The sequence below is a fragment of the Homarus americanus genome, unplaced genomic scaffold (genome assembly GCF_018991925.1).
Source record: "Homarus americanus isolate GMGI-L3 unplaced genomic scaffold, GMGI_Hamer_2.0 scaffold41027, whole genome shotgun sequence".
NCBI classification, from domain to species: domain Eukaryota; kingdom Metazoa; phylum Arthropoda; class Malacostraca; order Decapoda; family Nephropidae; genus Homarus; species Homarus americanus.
The window spans coordinates 2,523,665-2,544,994 of record NW_024745073.1 but is presented as its reverse complement, the minus strand read 5'-3'; the positions used below and the strand labels follow the sequence as shown (position 1 = coordinate 2,544,994).

The 21,330-nt window shown below is 35.9% G+C and overlaps 1 protein-coding gene across 2 annotated transcripts in view; it reads left to right on the top strand.

Moving 5' to 3' along the window:
* LOC121878357 (potassium voltage-gated channel protein Shal-like) overlaps positions 1-20,928 on the top strand; it is a 38,524-nt gene extending 17,596 nt beyond the window's left edge. Inside the window, exons 4-5 of one of the 2 annotated variants that reach the window (XM_042384544.1) lie at positions 911-952; positions 19,647-20,928. In XM_042384544.1, coding sequence (XP_042240478.1) covers positions 911-952; positions 19,647-20,015 — 411 coding nt within the window. In that variant the 3' untranslated portion in view covers positions 20,016-20,928. The remainder of the gene's footprint in view (positions 1-910; positions 953-19,646) is intronic. The other variant, XM_042384545.1, reaches the window with a different exon arrangement.
* Positions 20,929-21,330: the final 402 nt, after the last annotated feature.

The following is a 21,330-nucleotide window of genomic DNA, read 5'->3' as shown; positions in this document are numbered from 1 at the left end:
GAGAGCAACTTTTTTTTAATAAAAAATAATTACAGGCCTAATGTTAATTTTATACAGTTTCTTAACTCGGCCTGTACACTTTAGAACTCAGCACACTGCAGAGAACATGAAATATGCATTCCCCCAGGGATGGCTGGCAGCTAGCGACGGCCAACTATACCTGCCTCATCCACACTAACACGGACATAGTGTTCTCCATCTGTGCCCATTATATTTTCACCTAACATGATGGAGTTGTTTCTTTTATTAAACCACTAAAATGTCATTACTTATTACTTAGAGTCTTTAGAGGAAATGGCATTCTGACACTGAGGCCGGTAGGATACAGGGATCGCCTCCTGTCCTAGAGGGGCTCCACCCCAGCTGCTAACGGGTGCCTAACTTTACACCTGTGAAAATGAATGCGGTCGAGTACTGGCCATACTGCTTTCTTGTGTACCGAAAAAGGCTTACCCTACAGTGTGCTATATCCACATTACCCCTAACCGACCCTCAGGCCAGGGGGCCACTTTCTCTAACAATATACCTGACACATACACGATATTCGTGACACTTATATACAAGAGATTATTTAAGAATTTTCTATTTCATGTTATAGCATAACAGCTTCACTGTATGTACACACATATTTCACTATTCATTATTCTGTGACTTAAGTAGAGACAATAATTTTTCCTAGAAATTCAGAAATAGAAAATTCACATTCGTTATGATATACATACAGTACTGTCTCATGTTCTATGTTATATTCATAATCTAAGAAACATTAACACTGAATGAACATTAAATTTTGCGTATTATTGCACAATAATTTATTACTGACTTGTCCTCTAATGTTATACTGAACATTGAAGCTGTTCATTACTAGTGTATGGTTAAACTGTGGATATTGTTCATTCTTTATTCCCAGGGCGGCTGCTATCTGGTGCCCTTTAAAGTTACCTTCCCTTGGGTAAGTGGGCTGGTTGACGTAGCCACGCAGTATGTTGACAGTGTAGCGTCACACACCACCACAAACACTCACACTTTGCTGCAGTTTTATCACTACTTCTCTCCGCTGTTTGTTTAGTTTTTAATTTGTCGTCGTTGACAAGTACACGTGGCTCAATGTAAGTTTTGCACTATTGTTTTAACGCATTTGTAGACTGTTATTATGAGAAGTAGTTGAGTAAATGAACTGTAATTTTTTTTTGAATACAGACAGTATGTTCGATGGCATTACAAAAAATCAAGCATGTACACACACACACACACACACACACACACACACACACACACACATACACACACATATAAATTCACATATCCACGAATAACAAACAGCACAAAAAAAGATTACTCTACAAACGCCATTAACTATTTCCCCAATATTCTCCTTTCATCCCGTTTAAATCAGACTGTCTTCTCACTTTCTTTTTTAAATAGCGTTTTCCTAAGGCTGCTCTCCAAAGAAAGCCAAACCTAACCTAACCTTCCTTTCAGTCTCACTACACACATCATCCTCTCACTCTCACTCGACAATCACTCACCTCCCTTCCTCTATATCCATCTCTCGTCTCAGTGAATACTCTGGTGTGTACCTAACATAATCCTTCTCAGAACTGAAGAGGAAACAACACAGTCATATATACGATATCAGAAAAGCACTCTACACACACACACACACACACACACACACTAACTATGTATATATATAGGCTACCTGTATATAGACGATCATATACGGACAGTCATAATCATATAAATGAATAGTTTCATACATACCCTAACCTATCCTTACACAACTTAATCTAACCTAATCTATCTTACCCTAACCTTACCTAACCTAACCTAACCTAACTTAACGCTACCTAATCTACTTTGGGTCTAATTTGTCTCTCTTATGATGGTAAAAGACGTTTTAAATATGAATCAAAGTAAATCTTAACCGTATGCGAATTGACTTCTATTAAATTGTAGTAATAATCTGTTTCATTTTAAAACTAATTCGACAATGATGAATATTTAGCATAACATAGATAGAATATAAGTGGAACCATAAGGAACAATATAAATGAAGAGTTATCAATTGACACGATAGTATCTGTTATATTTTGAGAACAAACCTGAAAACGGCATTACTGTTTCTTGTTCTGGAGTTAGTACAGATGGGCTACAGTGTCGATGGATGACCAGATAACGAAAATACACTGACAATAATGACGAATGAGTGTACTTTATAAACGTATACTGTAAATATGTGTAAATTCGTCTTTTACTTCCTGTTGTTATGTATTAATGGATCGATCTGTATGTAGTAAAGAATTTAAGGTTTAGAAGCCGTCATCACCACAAGAAAAATATATGAGTCGGCAATATGTGACCTGGTGCCAAGGACAACTTGACAACCACACTAGCTAAAAGGTTACCCCAGAGACCAACTCATTACTCGATTAACAACAAGATCTCGAAGCAAAATAAATTTCTTTACTTTCAACCTACCCGGGGGGGATCGAATCCAGACACTCGGTTGCGAAGAGAACATGTCGATTATTTTAACATATGGGTAGTTTTGGTATATATATATCGAAAGAGGACTCGGATCCTAGGAATTTACTGATTTTCGGGTGTTTTCCTTTTGATACGAAAAAGAGTAAACTTTCCCTTTATTCGGTTTAATTCGTGAGGGCCAAGTTGCAATTATTGTCCAAATTCGGTTTTATGGCGACATAGATGTCCATTGGGCTGCAGATGTAATGGGAACTTGAGCTATAGTCTTCATGTTTTATTAGGTCATGAGGTCCTAATAGACACTGGCCTCTTGGAGGGGACTTTATTGACCCTAGATCATAATGTCCTTCAATTGACGCGAGTCATACTGAGATCGAAATTTAATGGTACATAATTATCACACTTGTATAAAATGTTCTTGACTTTCTTTTTTTAAGTATTTCTCTTTTGGCCAAATTTAGGTTTCAGTTTATTTAATCTTTAGTTTTAGTGAAGTCATGTGTGTATGTGTTTGTTTGTATGTCTGTGCATGGGTATATTGAATTTTTGTGCGTGTATTTTACCGATTTTACTGTCTGCATTAATACACATTAGTAAGTGTTGTAAAAGAGGTCTTGCTAATGTTGGAAGTCTTTGTTTAAGAAATGCTAACAACAACATTCAATACAGCACAATAAGAGAAGGAAAAAAGTTTTATTCTAACGTAGTTATTTAACAAGTATACTTTCGTGGTTGCTTAAGGAATAACCATTCTCTGAGGCTCACTGGGATGTCCTGCCCAGGAAACAATATCTGCATCCTGTGCGGCCACACATTACCACATATTGATTAAGGTTACACACGCCACCGATCTGTGATTAAAAGTTTTTCGAAAAACCTTTCCACAATAACTTGCTTCCGTAATTATCTTGATGAAATGTCATATTTTCTTTATTGTTGCAATATATAATAACTTATATAACTATACTAAACGTGTTTTATTTTTAATTGAAACGTACAGGTGCTTCCTATTTTGATGATCTTTGTTATAATCAGTATCCGTCATTATTTATATATATATATATATATATATATATATATATATATATATAAATATCTTGTATTTATAAATAGGGATAATCGCTGATTCAGCTGTAAAGAGTAACGGGCGTTTTTGCCAAACTGAGCTACAGTATTTATTAGTTTATATTCCTACGTCTTCATACGTGGTGAAATTTTAATTAAAACGTTGTTTACCCTCAAGATACAGGCAAATTATACCTAAAGTAGGTTAGCGAAGGATGAGTTTGGTTAGGTTAAATTAATCTAGCTTAGGTTAGGTTAGGTTTTCTATAAAAATATTCATATACCGTATATATATATATATATATATATATATATATATATATATATATATATATATATATATATATATATATATATATATATATATATATATATATCCATACACGATTTAATTTCCATTCCTGTTTGGCCATTCCTGTTTGGCAAAAGCGTCAGTTGTTCTTTAAAGTTTAATTGGACAGTATCCCTATTTAGTGTGACTTAAGGACGAAATATACAGCGCTCATTTCCTTCTGTGTTTCACCTTCTACTGTGTATATTGTGTGTATGTACCATTACCTCATACTTGCTTACGTAATAGATGGAAGGCACTCCTGTTATAAGTCTGACGTCATCTGCTTACGTAATAGATGGAAGGTACTTCTGTTATAAGTCTGACGTCATCACACAACTATTACATTATCCTGGTTTAGATAAAAAATGATCGCCAATCTCAAAAACAAATCAGGTGTAAAGAGTCAGTAATTAATGCCGCTTAAATGATGATTAATTTCTCTGTATTTGCGAATAATTTGTAGCAATAACTAGTTTCATCTCTCTAAATGGCATTATATAATTTTTACCTTTGCATCTACGATATATTGTTCATGGTGAACTATATTGTTTTGCCATCCGATCATTTGTATTAATGTTGAGTAAAACAACTCTTGGAAACATGTTAAACACAAGATATTATTTACGCTACCGTTTAGGGATTAACTAGGGTGACAATTAGAAAACTTGCTTTAGCTTGATCAATGAAATATTCGTTCAAGAAAAGTGAGGAAATTTATGTTATAGATTTCCTCAATGTAGAGGTTGTATATAACTGCCAATTATAGTAGCAATACTCTTTGTGTTTAGATACTATGACTTTGGAGCTAACTAAGTGTAGGGAGTGATATATCCTGGCTTCAGGGGTGAAAAGTCCTTATACCATGTTCATGTAAAACTCCAGAGGAATATACTTCTCTTACCGACGCCCACAGATTTCAAATTCCATATTATGGCGAAAATTTTTGAAAAGCCAAAAAAAAAAAAAAAAAAAATGATCTTATCAAAACCTAATAAGAGAATGGCATCATAAAGTATCCAACAATGCCTGGGTGGCACAGGACAACACATTGTATTAACATTGAAGCGACGACAGCTCATATGGTTTGCTCCAATTAAGAATGGGAAGTGTTCAGATCATTATCGACCCAAACTGCTTCACAAATTCTCAAACGTGGGTTTTATGACACTTGATGAGAAGTATACCATTACAATAAACAAAACATAAACAAAAAACACCAGTATTTTCCTTTATCTCAGTTCATCACAATGTTGAGTAATTTCAGTATCTTAGGAATAACACAGTATCTGAAGTACGCACCCTTAGGTCCTACGTAACCGACTTCAGCATTTTTGAAATTCCCAATTATCTGATACCATTGCATTTTGACCATAGGTTGTGTATCTAGAAAGTCCGTAGTAACTTTTTTTTTATTATATAAACGGAAAGGGCTCTTGTGGTGTATAAGGACCCCCCTCCCCTCATTACTTGTTGATCGACTGTATGAGGAGACATGACCAGGTGTGTTGTATAGTCCAGGTAAACCTTAATAACCTCTTCTGTACAACTAATACATCAATTTATTTTCATTATATCACTTACTACTTGCACGACTTGCTACTTTATTTTAGTTTTGGAATTCATGAGCTCAGTAATATTCTGTACAGATATATATTTGTATATTATACGTTGGGGAATATCGGAATTTCTCAAATAAGTATTTGTTTTAATATATACGGATTTCTACCTTATTATTTAAAACCCCTAACATCTTATTTTTTTTACATAGACAGAGTTGTTAGGTCACAGTGAGTCTATATTTAACTATTTAATGATACATGATACAAAACTAATATGGGTACACTTAATAATGATGCCTGAAGTGACTCGGGAATTTTAAAAGTATAATAAAGACGAAATGAATAATTCTATCAACATTATATTTATCGTCTTGAAGATTAAGAGACAAGTTATTTTATAGAGACTATCGTTCTACATCGTTCGCCTGTAGACATCTCACATTTTCAACCTTCCAGAAACCACGTACTCCGTTTGCTGAAACTATTTAAAACTGTTTATTGGATGGTCTAATATCCCACGCCTGGGTATACCCCAAAGATATCTACTGTAAATAAAAACAGAGAAAAGAATTCAAACAATGTACAGTACTTACCTCTAACTTCTGTCTACAGTTAGCAATAGTCTTGAGAAAGAGAGAATGTCTCCATAAACATAGACAATAATGAAGGTATAGGACTTCGTTCTTATATTTAGGTAATACCATGCGAAATTTAGTGCTGATAACAGTACATGGATGTGATCAATAATACGCACATATGAATTACTAAGATTTTGAAATCTACAAAAAATCAACCAGGCGCTAATATTCAATATATTTTGTTTGGGTGCTCGATGCTCAATTTTAAGACTCCTGGGGAGCAGGATTCCCCCCCTCCCGGCTGGTGTTGGGCACTCGGCCGCCCACTGTACTTAAAGGAAACTCCAGATATATTGTTTAGTGATGGTGATCTGCCCCAGAATGGCACAAATGGTGTTCTCTGATTCAATCAAGAGCAGTATTGGCGGCTCATTGTTATGGGGAATTTCAGGAAGAGTTCACAAGTCTATTATACTCTTTAAATTTCTACTTCTAAAACGTACGTCTTTTGTAAGGTAATACTGTACTTAGAAACATAATTTTCTAAGTGTAAGAAAGCCTCCCTGGGATGGATTAAAGGGGTATAGCAGCAACAGCGAATAGGATTAATAACAGGGAAAGTGTTTACTTATACCCTCAACAAAGCATGCAGCATATACTGTAAAGTGAACCTATTTGCATCGACACTGATTCACAATGCTTCGTAACTGCTCACTGTGCATACTAAGTTCAATCGTCAGGTTCATTCATGTCACACTATCACATACGAAATAAATTCACTATTATTATTCTGGTGTAGTTCATCACGACACTTCCAAACCTCACTAATTTATCCATATACACCATCTATTGCCTTTTAGGTATACCAGTTTCTATTATGCTTTCACCTTTGTTATCATAATTATTTTCTAACCAACCTCTCAACTGCTATGGACTCCGTATCTTAAAGCTCTCTCGTCAAACATCTTTCCAAAGACTTACTGAACATACACCTTCTTCCTACATCTTACACACAATCTCATAACATAGGAACAAAATCCACCGTCCTATAGTACTCACCAAAGTTTCCAAGCAAGGCTAAACATCGACTACTTATATTCAATCAATACTTTCCCTCTCATCTTTAACCACGTAACTTAACGCCTCCCTCTATACGTTCTGCTTTATTTTCTCTTTTTTTATCGTCTATTCTTCCTTATTCAGTTATCAATTATTTCCTGATCTCTTTACGATTGGACCTGTAAAATAATTACTCTTTTTATTTATTTTGATATCACCTTCCATCACCATCTTCCTTCTTAACAAACACGTCCTTCTTTCTCTTTTAACAAATCCTCGTCCTTCTTTCTCTTTTATCTTTTCCATTTTTACCTCTTGGTGCCGAGTTTCGAGCCCTGAAACATTTCTACATCCTTTGGTCTAGAGTCTCACATCACCTTTTTTTATAACTCATCTTTTATAGTCGCTATATAACTTCTCATGTTTATTCCTACTTTGGCTTTCAGCCGCACCTTTTGTTCCAAACCTTTTAAACTCTAATTCTATTTTACATAGCACTAATGGTACACGGTGGCCCCTTGACCGTAGAGTCGTCTGTTCTCACCCTCCATCCGGCCACTGAGTGGGGCGCCTCCAGTCGACCCAGCTGGAATTGAGTTCCTGGACTTACAGTTGTGCAAATTCAAGGCGATTGAGAGCAGTGGCGTCCATTCTGCTTCCATGTATACTGAGGTTTAGTTTTCAGTGTGCTGTATCCCCATTGGCCTTATCGGGCCTTCAGGCTCACGAGGGAACGATTTTAACAAAACTAGTGCGCACCTAAATACTGTAAGGCTTTATTAGTAATTAAAACAAAACGAAGAAGAAGGTTTGTAAGTATTTAATATGGTTTTTGTCTCTTGATGCTATACAACAAATGCTGGAATGTGTTTTTGTATTTTTTCTTAATTATTTTAAACCTGAAAGACCTTTAGTATAATGTTTATAGACGTACATTTCAGGATTGAAATTTTATTTAATATAAGTGTTATTTAACTACGGGTAACGATATTTTATTCATGCAAAATTTATTACAAAAATCACTGCCAGAACTAACTCGTTAATAATGTCAACACACAGTACAATATCCATATGCCTAATAGATACTCAACTGCATGGACGCAGGTGCTGTAGCTGTAAGTAATTACATTATTCATCACCATATATTGTTATCGTTCATATGAAGTAAATAATATTAAGATTATTAAGATAATATAATGTGTCCGTGGTTGTCTGTAGCATTCGTCCGTTATGAGCGTCCTAATCTTACATTAATTATGCACGAGAATCGAATGATTGTGTTAGTCTGATCAACTTAGTTCTTATTGCCAAATGACATACTTCCTACCATCTACAAAATATACCCACACAATTGCAAGCGACTGACGACACCTTTATTGTATGTATTCAAACATTCCATATGTATGGATAACTGCATAGGTGACATCTTTGTGTTAGAGTAACTTGGATGGTGTAGATAGAGGGCAGGAGATGTGGGAGGCAGTGCAGATGACTTGTGGAGCCCGGAGGTGGTGCCAGCGCTGCCACCAGCTGTCCTCACCAGGCACCGGCCCGCCCCACTCCCACCAGTCAGGCTCTTCACTCATGCCATTTGCACACTGAAGTTGTTTTTGATCAAAATTCAATCCAAGAGTTTGTGTTTCTTCTGCAACTGCATGGCTAGAATGTTTCTCTGACAAGCTCCTTCGTACATGCTCACTATAATAGTGTGATCAACGTTAATCCCCCTCTGGTCCCAAGTCTTAACATGTTCCACAACCTTCCCGTATGATTATTATCGTTAACAAAAACATTAATTACAGGTTAGTGATAATGTTGTTGGTAGTGATCATATGAGAGCATCGAAGGAGATATAAATGTGCTAACTTCACACTTACTTTTTTTTTTGTCACGCGCCCGCAGTTGTCACGTCACCAATATTATATTATTATCACTATTGGCCTTTTCAATCACCACCTAACGCGTTTTTTCACCCACTACTTCACTCTTTAGCCCTCAAGTCTCGCATTTAGTGAGATCTTCGCTTGCTCCCTCCTCTCTGGGAATGTTAACAAATAAGTACTCATGTTACCTTCACTAGACTATTCAGAACTAGGGGTAACCATTATCGCCCCCTCCCTCCCTCCCTCCCTCCCTCCCCCTTGTTAGTATCAACAAAGGAATCCTGATGGCTATATTGTCAGTGTGCGTTTTATTTTAAGTAACAAAGGCTTCATTCTGGGACCATACAGTCTCCTAACTATTAATCAGTGTGCATTTGGTCAATCTAAATACATTAAGTGCAGACCTGTGAGAAATAAATCGTTTTCTTTTCAGCTTATTGAAACTGTACTCACTTATCAGACCATTGATTTTAGTGTGTATATAATGTTCTGTTTATTTTCCTAACAAGATGTTAATATTTCAGAATAACATACGTAGAGTATACACCGTTCAGGGACCAAATCCTATTATAAAATAAGAATCATTTCTAGTACTGACCCTTAAATTTTCATGAAACGCGAACTTTTAATACTTTTGTTTATACTTTGAGTAAATAATCATTGTCAAAAGTACTATCTAGCAGGAATTTCCAGGTGTATATAAATAAATGGGTCAATAATTCTATTACCCAATTTGAAGGTGATATTGTGATAATGTGAGTCAGTTGTAACTATATACAGGTATCTGTCATAGACTTTACACAATAGCATGACTATAACTAGATAATATAATATAGCTCCTAAGGATATAATGTCTTGCATAAAAATAAATGACATCATGGTCTGGCAAGTGAAGATTCTAAAGCAATGGAGTTATTATATCCAGTTTATGTTGTAGTGATAAGGATATTAATTAAAGAAAGAGAACCAATCAGGGTAAATATTATGAAAGAGAGTTAACATCGATAACACAAAAATAAAACATACTTAATTGTGCCATAGAATAAAAAATAATTCAATTAATTAAAGGTAGATCTTGATAATAAAAGTCTCTGTAGTCTGAACAAAACATCAGGCTACAGAATACAGTAATGTTATTTCTCACAGTTAGATCTTCCTAAATGCTGAAAATAAAAGCACTTCTAAGTTTCATATATATAATAATATGTTTCATTTCGTCACCCCTAGTTCAAGATTATGTTAACTCTCTTCATAAAGTTTACATGAGAATCAAATCGTAGTTTAGTGACAGTTGTTTTAAGCTACAACTTGGCGATGATACATACAGCAGCCACAAACACTGCACAGAAATTTAAAATCAATTTGGGAAAGTAAAAAAAAAAAAAATAAGTTCATGCGCAGTACGTGCCTAAAACCAGGATTAGGCGTGAACGTAATATTCATGAATTATGTCAGTGATCAAGAAGAAAGTCATCCCTTGATTCCCTTTGCTTATAAGAGTAATTAGAGATCTTTTTTTTTTTGGGAATAAATCAATGTTGAGGTTAAGCTCCACTTTCCCTCTCTCTGTCGCCCTCTTGACAGTTTTCTTAGTTACACCTAAAGGCAAATCACTTAAAACTTAATCTTAGAGCAAACACTGATGGTAAGTGGGGTTGTGCATTGTATATGAGAGTTATTGGTTTAACAAAAAACTTTTGACGAAACCCTGTCTACGAGAATGCTACATCAGATCAACTTAACAACTTCCCCACCCCCTCATGGCTCCACTTTGAATCACGTGTGCTCTATTATTCTGCTTGAGATAATTTGTCTGATTTGTGTGTGTTTCTTTCCCAATATTCTATTTAAGCTACTCACACACCTTGCCAAGAAGAAAACTGACTGACCGATTTTTCCCTAATTCTAAGGCTACAAGTATTAGCTCTTTGTCAGATCAAGAATAATATCGGTCACTCAGTTACTTAGTTGTAGCTACACATAATGAGTGTTTTTTTTCTCCACACTTTAACTGTCACTATTTTCAACTCTTCTTATTTCCATTGTAGGCTGTAGACCCTAAGTTGGTTCAGTCCCCTTAAGCCCTCACAAGACGGCGTGCTAGGCGTCGCACACATGGTAACTCTCGTCTCAGTTGTCCTGGCTCGTTGCTGCATGCCTGTGTCTGTGCTTCTGGCACCACGCTCGTAAGCCACCCATCATATGCTAGTGACTTGGAACTTTAGTTTAGATTCAGCAGCAGTAGTAGTTCAGAGTCCAGTCGTCTTGGAGGTAATTTTTATTGAATCTTGTAGGCTATGTACTGTTGATATATACTCTCTTAGTTATCCTCATTTTCTCATTTTCACTCGAAAATTTTTATTGTATTTTTGGCGGCGTTCATGATGGGTACTCTGTCAGACTCACCATTAATATATATATTAGAGGTAACAGTAATCTGATGTTTATATTGTAAAGTCAATCTGCAAAATACCATAACTGAACAATGCCTTCTATGTTCACTCTAATAGAAAAAAACAATTATATGAAGCATTTTTTAATAATATATGCGCATTTCAATTATTAATGGCTATGCTGCTTTATGAAAAATCAACAGAAATGTGGACACAAGTGAGCCAAGGTAAATATACAGGTGACCCAGGTAAGGATGTGTGGCATAAGAGGATGTGAAAATGAGAGGAAGGAAGGAAGAATGTGAATGACCAGTTTGCATGTCAGGTCGGTTCACTGATGCCTTTATTGCAGCCGTTGGTTTGTATACGGAGCCTTTATCACATAAGGTTATCATTAGTTGACATTGTGCAGACGTACTACACTCACTGCGCTGTGCTTCACATATCTTGATTTTAACTTTAAACAATAATGTGTGAGATGAAATAGTTTAGGTGTCCCTGCATGTCAGCTCGTAGATTCAAGGACACTTTCATGAGGACAAAGGTACGTTTACCTGCCTAGGTGCATAATACCAATAAGAATATCATAGTGAATAATAGGTATTTAAGAGGAATAATTTAAACAACCAAATTCCCATATATACATATACACAATGAATATTAATATTACTGAAAGTGAAATTAACTATATGTACTGTACGAATAATCTGTGTGGGTATATGCATTAGTGTGTGCGTTTGAATGAGTTTTGTGTGCATGTGGTTGTGCGTGTCTATATATGTCGATCACCTACGCCTACTGATTAAGGAAAATGTTATCGGGAAAGGGAGAATATTTACTTTCGTTTTTTTTTTAGTAGTTCACTAGTCTTGTGTATTAACAGTTAGATATGAACCAATATTGCGTACTGCAGGTTAGATCAAATTAGAATCAGTGAAGGTAATGTATAATAAAAGTTTCTAGAAAATTTAACTTTACGTAAATTCCGAACACTACGTAACAACGATCTCGTAGTTTTACGTAATATGTACAACATCAGTAGTACACCATTAGTAATTTATTGTAGTAAGCCTGAATTACACATTAACTATTTCAGTTTGGGTTTAGGCTTGACTCCGTACGATCGTAAGGATAGCCTTAGTAATGATTGAATAGCTTAATAAGATGAAACAGAAAAAAAAGAAAACTTAACAAGTTCTACAAAAATAAATACTATGTTATTGATTAAGGATAAATTGAGAGCGTTCGACTCGCAGGCGAATGGTTATGGGTTCGATTCCCGACAGGGGTGGAGAATTGGGATAACTCTTTGTTCACTAACCACTGTATAGTTAAGATCAAATGAGTACACTGGCGGGTGTGTTGGCCAATGGAGGAATAACCCCTGGTGAGCATGCTGTTAAGGAGGGGGAGGGAGGAGGGCATTGCCAGATGAATGTTAAGGACCAAGAGACCGAAATCTGTATATATATGAGCACAGGGAGTCATCATCTCTCAAAGAGGCTCTATGCACTCGGGTCTGATTCTCAACGGTAACAGATTTATGAGTAATTTAAGTTAACGAATTGCTATACACACAATCAAAATATTTTATTGAATAAGCGCTACCAATTTATAGTTCAGTCTCTAACAAATCTTAAAAGTGGCCGTCTTCAGCTTGGATACACATTCTATCTACAGCCGTAACATTGAATGAATAACGCTACCAAGAACATCAGAGTCGTTCTGTATTGTGTTCTCCACCATCCATAATGCGGCGAAGTAGTTCATCTATACTGTTCGGTTTTTCCTCGTGTCCACCTTCAGGATCAATTAACAGGACTCCAATAACCGGGCATTTGGTAAGATATACTGAACTCGATACATAAAATTGATATTGACTTAACTATGATTCATTAACATTATTCCCTATTTAGGTAACTGTAATGCGAATATCTCTAAAAGTTCTTGTTCGAAAAAATATTATGAATTGATGTGATCGATGGAGTTTTAAGTCAGTCGTATGATCCGCAGGTAAGGTCACGACTGCCTTTCGTAAAAAAAATAAGCTATTTTTTGAAGGTATATATTTGGAAATTTAACATTTAAAAAGTGGTTAAGTGTTTCGTGATTTTTTCTCGTAAAAGTACTTTATTACTACCGAGGCTGAACTCTTTGGGTGTCCTTAAGAAAAGTCGATTTCTCTGGAGTTGTTCTTTAATAATTTTAAATAAATTCAACATTTTACCTGTCACTAAAACTGAATATAGTTAAAAAAAACACATTTATTTCATCCAAATTTGATAAATAAGAAAGTTGGTCAATAATTAACCTTGTGATCAGTAGCACAAAGGAATATATATTATTACTCCAAGTAAAAAATATAACGTGTGGAAACCTAATTAAAAGCCGTTTGAACACAGACGAAACTGTATCATCAGTACAGTTTTGTCCAATTCCCACTTTATATCCTTTGGTAATAGGAAATTAGCTTTTAATTCTAGTAACTACATTAATTCGACACATCAGAGGGAGAATTAAGTATTAACAATATCACGTGTATGGGAATGTTGGATACTCTAAGTTTACAGTTGTCAGCTCCTAAGTGACTATAGAGTGCAATGGAGTAAAAAAATCTTGATTATGAAAATTCGTCAAATTAGGATTTTTTGTTCCATTTCACAGGCATCAGTATAATGATTGTATGCTGTATATTATGGATAGATGACATCAAATAAGCCAGGAAACATTCTTAGGTGAAATATGAAAGCAGTCCTGTGATCGAGACTTATGTAATAATGGAAAATCTTTGTGGGCGTCAATGGTTGTGCCAAAGGTGTGTGTGTGTGTGTGTGTGTGTGTCCAGGATCCTCCTTTTAGCCTATGTTTACAGTGATATTACCGCTGGGAGGTAGTAGGGTGAGGGGATGACGGAGGGACCGCCTGGCCCAATACAAAAACCAGGCAGGAGTGTACAGCAAATATCACTCTAAAGTATCACTTTAGAAGTTTAGCCTAACCAGATTGAAGACACGCGGGGGAGTTCTGTGTTACATGTGTTTTTGTAAAATGATTAACTCCTACAGTGTTACAAGACCTGGGTGTTATTGGCATAGTCCCAACGAACCCTCTCAGTTTCTGCCTCACTTCTACCCCACTTACTTGCTGCAACGAAACTAAAGAAACATTTCCCAAGGTTATGCAGAGACTTTCCCACACCACTTAACTCATCCATTGTCCCCATTACCTAAATAAAAGAACCACTTGCGGTTATAAAGTGATCGGTGAAAGTAACATTACTCGATAGGAAAAAAGAAGTTCGTAAATATGGTAGGTGTCCAGACTTGAGGTTACCCCCTGAAGAAAATAAAACGACAGTCTCGTTAAGCAGAGGAACACAACATCTCAACAAACTTAGTTCCATCAGACAACCGAACACTCTCAAAACTGCACGACCACTTTCACCTATTAAATTCACGATGAACTAAGTCCCTGAAGACCTGACCGCTGAAGACTCCACCAACGTTGATCTTACTGTCTCACTCCTGTGAAGGATAAAATCATTAGACGTTTGTTTCATCAAAACAATAACGTATTTTGCCTCTTTCACCAACCCAAATGTACGCGATTATAGGAAGTTGTAACAATAAACCAGATAAAACGCCACAAATGAAAACACACCTCGCCAACATGGAACTAGCAGTCGTTCGTAAATGAAGAGTCTCCCAAACAATCACATCTTTTCGACTGGCTGGTAAGATCACCAAGTTAAAAACCTCTATTTAACGGGCTATACGTGAGAGGTTAGTCCGTTAAATCGAAGTACGTTATATGGAGACTTCACTGTATTACTGTATGCTTACTTAATTCAGCACGAGTTATACCTATATTTGTTGGATCATCTTTTTAAGTCCTGAGGAGGAAATAATGAAATCAAACCCTATGCTTCCAGGAACACCACTACCACTTTACCGGGATGGGTATTAGAGGCGTCTCCCGGGATACATTCTAACCGCTGAGACCAAATCAACTGGATGTCGAAATCTTTGAAAGTTGAGAGATAGCGACCTACTCCGTGAGGGTATCGTCAAACTGAAGAAGAAAAATCTTATGTATTTGGGGAATATTCTGTCTCATCAAACGACAGACAGTGCACAAAAGACAGACAGACAGACAGACAGACAGACAGTACACAAAAGACAGTCAGACAGTACACAGAAGACAATGACATTACACAAAGGACAGACAGTACACAAAAGACAGACAGTACACAAAAGACAGACAGTACACTAAAGACAGACAGTACACAAAGGACAGACAGTACACAAAAGACAGACAGTGCACAAAATCCTTCACGTACGCTTCCCCAGTTACCTGTGATCTCAGCATAGATTGAGTACTACTGTTAGAGAAATATACACACACACAAAATATTCCTTTATACCACTGCGAGTGTTGCCTGAAGCAGCTAAGGACATGGCGCAGTATATAGTATATTCAATGTGCTTTTGTGTCGAAAGCTTAAGTAGAGGATATTATAGGATCTGTTTTAGGTTCAGGAACATGAAAAATAAGTGTGGTAGGAGGAGAATAGTGTAGCAGATGGCTGATAATTGATTAGAATGAACAATGCAAAGATTATTTTTACGGGGGACTTAAAATATATAAGAAAATAACTAAGGACAAAATCGCATTAGGCATAACATATAGGAACACGACAAGATATATTTCATTAGATCAGTGTGTTTTAGATTTAACATTAACATCTTTTTAATGATGGTATGAAGTAAAAAAGTTAATCAGTGGATGGGAATAGAAATTTAAGGTATTTTGGTTGAGAACCCCGCTATCACGCTGAATGTTTTTGCCGGGGTTGACAGCAAGAGGCAATGACCAAACCTGTTCTTCATCATCCCGTACAGACACTCTTCTAACAGTCTTTGAAAGAGGGTACTAATCATTCACAGAAGATCCATCCAGTACTGTTTCCCTCAAGTGAATATTATATAAGTATATCCTGTCGATTTCACTGAGATTTTTTTTTATTGTATAATAAACTTCATAATAATTTGCTCAATTCCAATAGTTAACTACACTTTTAACCATGCGGCAGATTCCAGCAGCCATTTCGTTTTCAATGTTACATCGATAACCTCATGTCACTATAAAGAACTCTAAGGTAATAAGAAAGAATGTCCTTGTTCATTTCCTTGAATATCAAACGTTTCCTGTATATTTACTGCACCAAACTTCAGTAAGACATGAAAGATGAAACAGAGGGATGGACTTACTAACTCAACTTCTAAACTAGAGAAGAACAAAGAAAAGTGCAATGGGTAACAAAGAATAAAGGAAAACAATTGCACATTTCGTAACTAAATTTCATCCCTGTTGACCTCATTTCAGTTTTTTTTTTTAATTTTTTATTCACTTGAGGTGATTTATAGGTTTTCAATATACACACACCCCTAAAATCATAGTTTTTGTTTTTAGAATGTTGAAAATTTATACAGTGTGACTGCTTCTGTTCGTATTCCCCAAGTGAAGGATACATTGGCTTTGGGGAAATGTAACCTTGTCTTAGAGTACATATTTTCGTGAAGTGAAGTACTGTACCTCGCTGATACTAACTGTAGGAGCATGGAAGCAGACACAGTCGAGGAGCAAACACGATGGACTGGACATGTCACCCGCCTAGATGACAGTAGACTGCCAGAGCAATTACTCTACAACCACTTAAATAATGATAACACTAATGGTGGTCTTTGCCGGAAATATACAAGTTAACGTTAGAAAGAGACTATACCTCCACCCCGCCAGCCCCTACATACATAACATCTGCGGACAATTCACCCGGTTCAGCCTTGTCCTCCCGAGCCACTTCAGTGCTTACCAATTAAAAATGACACCATCAAAATAATTCCCACATTTTCCTCATTGCTGGATGATCAAACTTTGTGATATAATCTGTTTATGCTACTTTAATGTAAACTGTGGTTGAAAATTATTGGTGTCTACTGATGTCATCAATCTTGCTTGAATTTCACATGTAAAGTAAATATTTAAGTGATTAGCATTCAAGGAATCTGAGTAGAACTGAATATTGCATAATAGGTGATTATTATTAGGCACAGTAACATAATACACTGTCAATCAGATACCACACACAGTCAGGGGGATATAATCAGATTTGGTGAATTAAAAAAGCAAATGAAATTGGAAAAAAATATAAATAAATTTAGTCTCTATTGATAATATTGTCATAAATACAATGTCATCCCTCTTCACCCTCTCAGGTTTGGTTATGTTATCAGATATGTAAAGTAAAAGCAATGCAAAATGTAAACACGGTGATATGAGGTGAACATGACATAATGCAATTTTATTTTGTACTCAGGATTTATCATAGAATATTCTACTGTTTAGTCATAATCATCTACTACTTTACACTTAGATTATCATGATAAATTTGCCTTATTTTATGTTTCAGTTTAATTAAAATGAATTCAATACGTAAACTGCTTGATGTTGAAGAAACTTAATCAAGAAATTCTTTTCAATTATGTTGTGTCTAGTCATATATGGTCGTCTCAGCTTACGTGGAAATTTGAATATATGTGTGTGTGTGTGTGTGTGTGTGTGTGTGTGTGTGTGTGTGTGTGTGTGCGCGCGTGTGTGTGTGTGTGTGTGTGTGTGTGTGTGTGTGTGTGTGTGTGTGTGTGTGTGTGTGTGTGAACCTATGTTTGACAGTATATACGGTGGTGTCTGTGGTATTTTATTTGTTAATTTACCGTCTTTTTAGGAAATATTTCGAACAAATTATATGTGTATGTGGTTGATGAATGTGATATAATAACTTTAAATGTCTATAATAGCTTAAGGAATTGTATAATTAGCATGAATATGAGGATACCACTTTTATTTTAATTTTTATTCTATTATTATGCCAATTAAATTTCATGAGTATATATATATATATATATATATATATATATATATATATATATATATATATATATATATATATATATATATATATATATATATATATATATATATATATATATATATATATATATATATATTAGCTCTTTTGTTAATACCAAGACTTCGGATATTTTCTAATGTGGGCTTTTGTTTAGATAAGACAATTTTTTTACAGTGTGTAATTTTAAAAGTGAGTGTTGATATTAACTCTTTTAAAGGTATTCAATATGACTGACATGTGTTTTTTTTTTTTTTAACTAAATATAGACATAGGTTGTGAGGTATGGAAAACGTATTTTATTGTTCTTTTCATAATGCTTGTTCCAATTATATTTTTTCAATAGTAAAAAAAAATAAAAACAGATCTCATAACCGTTTAAAGACATTCTATTTTTGTCTTATGATCCTTCTTTTTCTCTCCTCTTAACATAAATGTATTCCTATTTAAATAGCTGAACGATGCATGAGGCAAGTGTCTGGGTTGAACACTTAGTACCATTGGTGAGAAGATGTGCGAGAGATTATACAGGAGTCTTTCTACATACGCTGCCCCTCTACTTCTCTTGTCCTTACTAAAGTTTTGTCTACTTTCCTCCATGTATCCAGTTTGCTTGCTACCAGTACACTCCGTCTTTTATCTCTGAATATTTTACGTTTTGCCAGATTAGTTTGTCTTCCTTTAATTGTTTTCACACTTCTGTTTGTTTTTATTTCCTATTTGGGGTCTTGCTTTAATCTTTTCCTCTGGGTAGGCTTTGCTAGCCCTCTCACTAGCTTCAGAGTACTTCTCTAGGCACGAGTAGGTCAATATTGCAAATTTAACTTAAGTTAGTCTTGGCCGTGTTGAATGATTCTCTCAGAACAGTAGAAGTTCAGCGGCTGTAGAAACATAGACAATATCATGGTCTTCAGTTGCCTCATATACAGTATCTTTATCAAAATATCTCTTATAATTGTCACTGATATAAGAAACTTGTATACTCTGTGAAGCATGATACAATTGTTATATCATCTATCTAATAAGTAAAGTTTTGATTTCAAAACAGGAGGCTTTTATAACTTTATATTTAAAATGCTATTGCTTGTGCATGAACTTACTCCTACATATCTAGTTTCTACTGTGTGCTCTTATATTTAAGCATTAAGAAGTAAATTAGCATGGAAATTAGTAATGTAAAGTCATTCTGAGAATTAAGAACTTAACCTTGAATGATGAGTAGTGATGGTTAGGCCCCTTTGTGAGGCGTGCATGTGCTTTGGGCGTCAGCAGGCGTCCTCGCTGTAGCCTCCCACCACACTCACCAACATTTGTCTTACAGCGTAAAGGCGGCACCGGCGGAGAACGCGGCGGATATGACGAGGAACTAAACGAAATCCACGTCCGCGATAAGACCCTTCTCAACACCACAACAGACAGAAGTGGGTGGGGACTATTGAATCAGCAGAGTCCTCCCCACCCGACAACCATCACCACCACCAACACCAACACCGTCACCAGCACCTCCAGCAGTCCCGGCGCTGCTCCCAGTGTGGTGGCAGTGAGCAAACCCAACTCCACCACCACCGTCACCACCGCCATTGTTAACCTCCCCACACCATCACCTAATGGGGACAGCGATTTCCCCACGCCCTCCCTGGGGTCCGCGTCCCCGGCTAATCAGGGTGTGCTAAGAATATCATCTCTCTAAGTTATGTATTTTTTACGTGAGATAGTAAGCCTTAGCACCAAAGGATCATGAACTGGTGTGGTGAAGTGTTTTACATGGGCTAGAGGAACTCATCGCTGCCTGTGGCCCTAGTCCACTATTACATTATCACTTAACAGACACTCTCTCTTGACTAGTCTAGAGGAACATAAGAATTTGAAGTTATTAAGTATGATTGCAGCTGCTTAATCCATTATAATAACTATTACATCCATTCTACAGACAATGGGCGATTTTCATATAATTTGAAATTTACGTCCCAAATAATTTCGGGAAATTGTAATGCTTTAAGAATTTTAGCTATTAATTTTAGAACTCCAAGTTTAGTAAGAGGCGCCCTCAGTTATCTGGGATCCCGAGGTAATGTTCTTGGTTGTGGGCCATGCCGCTTGGCTGGTGTTCGTCAGCTTGAGCGAGAGACGCGCTTACTGCTCCTTAATTCGCCCCGGCCTACCGCCCTTGGACCTCCTCTGCTATGTTTGTTGTTACGAGTTTTGTCTCTTTATTATCTGGCCTTCAACCTGTCCAAGCGTGGCCGGTGTCGTAGCATCGCCAAGCAGCCAAGTTAGGGAGGGAAGTATAGGCGAAAGTATAGATTTAATCAATTAAAAATTATTACAGAATATTTGTGCATTCATCGGGTTTTTGTGTATTTTTGCACTATATTTTATAACTGGACTTATCATCATAATAATTATGATAATCAATCTTGTCCTCTTGTTATAGTCTTGGGTCTAGGAGGAGTTATTTCCAAAGAGTGAGAGCAAGATGATGAGAGGTTATTTCTGACATATTTGTTCAATGATATATAAAGTCTATATACATTACTTATTGGAGAGACACTATCAAAGTCTTATTTGTTAAGATATTGTAGTATATTTCATAAATATGTATATATATACATATATATATATATATATATATATATATATATATATATATATATATATATATATATATATATATATATATATATATATATATATATATATATATATATTTGTGTGTGTGTGTGTGTGTGTAAATATATCACTGTAGGTACGCGTGTTCCATGTATATGTTGGTAACCACATAGGAAACAAGTAACCACAAAGTTCTCAAGCGCTTTCGTGTAATTCACGTCTTCAGGGGTGAGTACAGACTAAGGAGTAATTATCGACAAGGCGAATATATACAGTAAAGGAGAGTGAGATCAAGTCCCTAGGTTACAGCAGGTGTCCACCATATTCAGGTTACAAATCTTGTTAATCACAAAATCGTCCAATTTGTACATACCATTACTCAAATTCATGTTGAC